Source organism: Notothenia coriiceps, unplaced genomic scaffold, assembly GCF_000735185.1.
Source record: "Notothenia coriiceps isolate Sejong01 unplaced genomic scaffold, NC01 NC01_scaffold00028800, whole genome shotgun sequence".
Lineage (NCBI taxonomy): Eukaryota > Metazoa > Chordata > Actinopteri > Perciformes > Nototheniidae > Notothenia > Notothenia coriiceps.
The window spans coordinates 452,355-459,218 of NW_011361501.1; the positions used below are offsets into that span (position 1 = coordinate 452,355).

The following is a 6,864-nucleotide window of genomic DNA, read 5'->3' on the forward strand; positions in this document are numbered from 1 at the left end:
ACAGTGCCAAAACCACCAGTAACTGGTGTACTGACCATGGCATTACTGTCCTCGATTGGCCTGCAAATTCCCCTGACCTGAACCCCATAGAGAATATGTGGGGTATTGTGAAGAAGAAGCTGAAAGACACCAGACCCAACAATGCTAATGAGCTAAAGGCCGCTATTGAAGCATCCTGGGCATCCATAACACCTCAGCAATGCCACAGGCTGATTGCCTCCATGCCACGCCGCATTGATGCAGTAATCCGTGCAAAAGGATTCCCAACCAAGTACTGAGTGCATTAATGGACATTTTCAAATGTTTGATTGTGTTTTGCTGTTATAAATCTTTTTTTTTTACTTGGTCTGAGGAACTATTCTAATTTTTTGAGATAGGATTTTTGAGTTTTCTTAAGCTGTATGCCATAATCAGCAATATTAAAATAATAAAAGGCTTGCAATATTTCAGTTGATTTGTAATGAATCCAGAATGTATGACATTTTTGTTTTTTTAATTGCATTACAGAAAATAAAGAACTTTATCACAATATTCTAATTTTCTGAGACAGTCCTGTATGTAAACGACAGAAGAAGCGATCGAAAATCACCCCAGTTGATCGGGAAACCAGTTGATTGGGAAACCAGTTAACGAGGGAACCAGTTAACGAGGGGACCAGTTAATCCGGAACACCGGCAGGAGCGGGAGGTTTAAAGAACCAGAATCAGAGCCCACAGGTAGGGGCAGGGCGAAGAATGGGGCTGGTTATTTGATGGATGGAGCAGCGTTAGCAGGTGGGCTACAATGGCAGGTGAAGCAGGGTAGAAAACCAAAGCGTCCGTCAAAAATGGCAATCGGGTGTAACAAATATGTCCAGATCAGAACACAAAAGCCACAGAATAGTTAGAAAACTATAGCAGTAGAAAGTACATAATGCAGTATTGTGGTGCTTGCAAAGATATCCGAGCCAACTAGTGTTCTACAAAGTAAACAAAAAATGTGTCTCCTACAGATACTCTTAAGAAGATCACACCATAATCATTTTAATATATTTTTAATGATGATGGGAATAAGGATGCAAAACCAATCAATCCCTCTAAATTACAATATCAGTCAAAATGAGTGATTTTTTCCAAATCATTCAGCCCTAACAACTACAAAACCTTTCTAACTGACATGTTAAAAAGTTATGTTAATATTTATGTTTTCTCTTTTCCAGAGCATAATGGCACTCCTCCTTTGCCTTGGCCTGTCGCTGCTGGCCTCCGTCCAGACCAGCAACGTCAAGAACTGCCACCACGGCTGCCACTGTGAGGTGGAAAGCTTCGGCCTGTTCGACAGCTTTAGCCTGACCAGGGTGGACTGTCGGGGGCTGGGACCCGGGACCACCATGCCAATTCCCATCCCACTGGACACCTCCCACCTGGACCTGTCCTCCAACACCATTGGCCCGCTCACTGACACCATGTTGTCCGGTCCAGGCTACACCACCCTCGTTAGCTTGGACCTCAGCAGCAACCTTATAACAACGGTCAGTGTTTAAAGGAGCTCTAGTACATCATGAGGTTATGTTTCCTTTGATTTTAACGACACGTTTGTATTTATAAAAATGAAAATTGTAATTTATAATCAATCAAATGTGGGCTTTTTGAGCTACGGTGTGGTATATTTGGACACAGCCTCTGGCAAATGCTAGCAAGTGTTAGCTAACTTTATATATATATTGTATTTATTGTTGTGGTTCACTCTTACCTCTCATTTACAGTGTTTTTTAGATGCATCAGTTTTCAGGGAAACAGTGTTAAACCTTACTTAATATAACTATCAAGCACCCAATGGCAGAGAGACAAAGTAAGCAGCTCAACAGTGAAGGTCTTAGCAGCAATTAAGCCAGATATGGGTAGTGGAGTAAAAAAAGTGTAAAAAGAATGATTACGGATTCATATTTTGGGATTTTTTAATACATTTGTGTGTATTGTGTCCCGCATAGACTTGCCTATCAACACAGCGCTGAAAAAAGTTGAACAAGTTATTTCAATGTATCTTCACATCTGAAAAATGTACCTGGCCAATGTTTTACGGTTTCTTTTCTCTTTCTCTCTATCTTGCCTTCACATTTTCAGATAACAGCCAATGTTCTGTCCAAGCTGCGTTACCTGGACACTCTGGATCTGAGCCACAACAACCTGCAGAGCCTCTCTCTCGGCTGTTTCTCCGGCCTCCCATTGGCTGAAGTTGACCTCAGCCACAACAGCTTCCAAGAGTTTGACATGGACGTGTTTGCCACCAAAGTAAATGGTGAGCCTGTCAGCGTGGATCTGTCTCACAACAGGCTTGTGTCAGTCTCCACGGCTTTGCGTGGGAGAGAGCTGCACATTCAAACCTTGAACCTGTCAGCAAACCGGCTGCTGAGCGTACCGGCGCTGGCAGGACTTCCGCTGAGGTACCTCAATCTGGATGGTAACCCCATCACACAGATCAAGGAGGGAGCTTTTGCTCAGCTGAAAAAGCTAGTTTATTTATCCATCAGTGGCCTCCAGGACCTTCACGAGATCATGCCAAACAGCTTCACGGGCCTCCTAAGCCTGCAAGTACTGGATCTCTCAAACAACCCCAAGCTCAAGACTTTAAGCCCCGCAGTTTTCAGCGGACTGGACTCCCTGCTGGAGCTGAATTTATCTGGCTCTGCTGTGGCGTCCTTGCCAAACAACATGCTGACACACCTGCCCAGCATTAAGAGTATCACATTAGGGCGGAGCATCCAATGCTGGAGGACACAGAAACAGGGACAGTTCCACCGGCAGCTGGGACAGGTCCAACACAACGAGGTGCTCAGCTGTAATGTGGAGGGCGTCATGTTGTAGGAACAGTGCCTGTGGAAATGGACCAACCCTTAAAGGGGCCAGTATAGTCCATCAGAAGTGCTTGCCAAGTGGTCGAATAGCTTCAGAAACCCCCCTCACACCAACAGCTTTCTGACGTTGGATATAACCATTAACATTTAAGATTTCTAGCATTCTGAGAGTCTAACCACGCCAGTACAATCCTAAAGCGAGAGCCGTGCCTTATCTGTTCTGATATGCAAAACACTTTTTTGTTACTTTCACTTAATTATCTCTGTTCCAAGGTGAGCTTTTGAAATATGTCTTAAAGGTTTCAAGTAGCCTACACAAACTCTTGACAGAAGTATAAAAAATGCTGTACCTTTCAGAAAAAACGACTTAAAACACACAAATAACTGATCTGTTTCTTTCAACCTTTACATTTAGCCTGAACTGGTAGATAATTGTTCATAAATCCAGCTTTTTGAGTAATGTTCATACTGTTTGTTATGTAATTCATTTAAAGTGGGACCATATTAAGAACTTTTTGCACTCAAACCAGTTGTGATGTTTTCTTAAAATGCACATACATGCAGTGTAATACAAAACCTTCTGTGCATTGCTCATCATATCCACACTGATTCTTGACCACTAAGATCATTTTATTTGACTTTGAATGTGATGCTTTATTGAAATGTTTAAAGGGATAGTTAGACATTTTGGGAAATGTGGGGATTTGTTTAATAGCCGAGCGCTAGATGAGAAGATTCTGATATTAGTTGGTCCAATATGAAGCAATATAGCCAACAGCATGCTAGCTTAGCTTAGCACAAAGCCTGGAAACAGAGGGAAACAGCTAGCCTGGCTCTGTCCAAAGAACTTCTTAAGCTCACTAAATAACTTGTTTGTTAAATCAATACGAAAAACGAAATGTGAAAACAGCGGTTGTACGAAGGTACTATTTATTGGACTTGCAGTGACTTCCTGTAGTCTTCTGGAATTCCCCATTGAACTGCAACATGTTTTCTTTATGTTTCAGTTGTTGACAGATCAAAGACATTTAATTTAACCTGTTTTTTTAATAAATGTTGTAATTTTTAGACGTAACCACATAAGCTGTTCTCCCCTGTTTCCATTCTTAATGCTAAACTTAGCTTCTGGCTGTGGCTTGATACTTAACACACATCCATGAAATTGTTGTGAATCTTCAGATCTAACTAATCAAGACAGCTAATGCGCATATTATACATTATTTTATTATATATATGTCCCAAAAATGTCAATCTGTACAATCCAAGTACCATAGTCCTTTATTAAGCTCGGTCTGGGTGGGGAACTTACACCATCTTCTGTAAGTGATGAGGGCAAAGATCTTTTCTTGTTAGGACCATTTCATTATTTGAATCTGACCTCCTGTCCTTTATGTTTGGACAACTTACCTTCATAAGGACTCTTAAGTTTGGTGGCCTTTAGAAATGAGGCCTGTGCAGCCTTTAACTCACTGTTCTGTTTGTCTTACACGTTACACAACGGGCAGCGAACAGGCCGTGACCATGTTGACCGGCAGTTTATTTTGACCTGCTGGCAAATCATTCTCCAGTGGAACAAAACGCGTGTTTGCAAACTAATTTGACCAATGAAGCAAATCAACGTTCTCTCAATAAGTAATGGTAAAACACCAAGCTGCACCTTGCTGTTACGTGTAACTTCACCTTAGCATTCCTGTGGTTTTTCTGTGGACATAAGAGGACGAACAGCCTCAAGACTGCATATTAGGGGTTTTGAATGTCAGCAATCTGTGAAAAGCTTGGGGCTTTAGTGTTTTGGTTTTAAAGGACATCCACCCTTTCAGTTGGTTAAATGAAAGTCAGAAGAGCCCAGTCTTGGTGTAGAAGTTTATATTTATATGTATGTAACTATGTTGTATATAACTTTATATATAAATGAATCTTGTGTGTAATAAATTGACTCTTCTCACACTTTAAATGACTGCGGTTTCTTCTGTGTGATGTAATAACCTAACTATTCTTTGGTGCGTAAGGGAAGGAGCACAAACTCGTCACAAGACAACTCACATGTCAGCGTCAACATTTTATTTAATATTGTGGTAGAGAGCCTGTTTTGCCACTCCGTGTCTGGTTTGTTTTCTTAGCCTCATATCAGGGTGTGTCGCTTAAATGGATAAATTAACTTAAACCCGAGTTATTAATCTTGCAGCACTTTCGCAACGTGCTGTGGGTTTTGCTTTAGTTACTTGAAACTGTCGCGTTACAGAGACACATAAACACACTTGTTGTTGTGAACAGAAGTTAAAAAAAACAACTAAAGCGGGCAGACATGTAAGGGTTTGGCAGCATACAGTGCTACACTTGGCTGGCAGCATGCCAAGGAGGTGACTGTGTAGCAGACGAGTAGAGAAAGGAGAGAGAGCCGGGTTCCTGTCATGGCGGCTTACAGATCTCCTGTGTGCGTCTGGCAATGAGTGTTTTGTCCTGTGAGACAGAGAAGACATTATGCCCTTCTTTCTGTGACACATCTTTGAAACTCCAAGACGCCCAGAAACAGATACAAATAAGGCTGAGTAAACCATTGCACCATAGTTGTACTGTACGTGTTACATCCCGTACAATGAGCGTGTGAAAATAGCGGATCTGTGGTCAAGCCAAAATGACTCAATTTTGTCTTGTTTTTGAGTCTGTTTATCCTATTCTTTTCACGTTACTAGGAGGCTGCAGGAGAACCCTTAGTGGATTGACCCCATTGTGGAAATCACTTCAAGATGTTTGTGCTTTTTCTTTTTTTTCAACTCCTGAAGCACTAGCATGTTGACATCCGAGTAACCAATCCTCCATCCAAGTAAGCTCTGACATAGAAGCACATAACTACACTGTGAAAAGACATTCAGGGAATGCAACAGCACAACAAATCAGTTTGTAGATCAAAAGGGGGAGAAAATTCAGGTTTGACATTTCAGTGGAGAATAACCAGAAAATCCAGTCTCATGTCTATTTTCTTCCCAGTTTCTTCCTTGAAATGTGCCTCATTACAGTCTGGGACATACATAGAAGTGTTTAAATGATACATTAAAGGATAGATGGCTAATAAATAGTATATGTCCATGTGTCTACTGCTCTGTTTTGAGAACATTTATAAAAACATGATTTCCTAGTGTACCTCTAAAAGATGTTGTTTTGCAGAGCTGGAATCAATAGAGATGTTGACATAAGTTCTGACATTTCTGTTTGACACTGAAAATCAAACTTAGCAGTGCCATTTAATTGGAATTTGCTCCTCTGAATCTACCCGGACAGAAAGTTAGTTTTCCATGAAAGTGAAAAACAAATACATCCACAGAGCATTGACAACATAGAAACGTTGTGTTTTTTCTATACCTGGCATCTTGCTTTCGTCATCACATACAGTGCAGTCGTAGGGAGAGGGGCAGTTATCAGGAGAACAAGAGACCCTTTTCAGGTGGATAAAGTTGACGCTAAGTCAATAGAGACTTTGAATCAGTGAGCCAAGTTTTCAGTTAGCTGATGTCTGTAAATGAACAAAGTTTGCATGTACATTTACAGTAAACAAACAGCGGCTCACATGCATGCAAGTTTGCCCAACAAGATTGATATGTTTTGCTACAGCTACTGAACAAAAATAGAATTCAACTTTCTTATTTTAGTTTTTCAAAGAAACCTCCAGCGTAAAGATTTTAAACTTCATAATTAATTTCAATTTCCAAGACAAACTTAACTTGACTGTGCTGTTTACATTATAAAAGTGTGGGGCATGTCGGTGAAGAAATCAAAAGGTAATCACGCGCTTTCTGCAGGGGTCTGGCTCGGAGATGTAGTTACTTCAAAGCAGAGGGAAGCTTTGAACTGTGTATAATTAATTCAGGCAAGCAGAACCAGGGTGTCTTTATTAAGTGCTCTGTTCTTGCTTGAACAACTATCAAACAAATGTAATGTGACCTTCCCCGGATAGATCCTCTGGAGGATCAGGCTATCCAAGCAGCTAATTCACTTTGCTTCGACAACGAGCCCATAGTGCTCCAAACGCTGCA

General features: G+C 41.1%; 1 protein-coding gene across 4 annotated transcripts in view; it reads left to right on the forward strand.

Moving 5' to 3' along the window:
* The window catches only part of tsku (tsukushi small leucine rich proteoglycan homolog (Xenopus laevis)), a 54,592-nt gene extending 49,805 nt beyond the window's left edge, over nucleotides 1-4,787 (forward strand). For all 4 annotated transcript variants that reach the window (XM_010786192.1, XM_010786189.1, XM_010786191.1 and 1 more), the window contains 2 exons: nucleotides 1,199-1,510; nucleotides 2,103-4,787. In XM_010786192.1, the coding sequence (XP_010784494.1) occupies nucleotides 1,205-1,510; nucleotides 2,103-2,843 (1,047 nt within the window). In that variant the 5' untranslated portion in view covers nucleotides 1,199-1,204 and the 3' untranslated portion in view covers nucleotides 2,844-4,787. The remainder of the gene's footprint in view (nucleotides 1-1,198; nucleotides 1,511-2,102) is intronic.
* The last annotated feature ends 2,077 nt before the right edge of the window (nucleotides 4,788-6,864 follow it).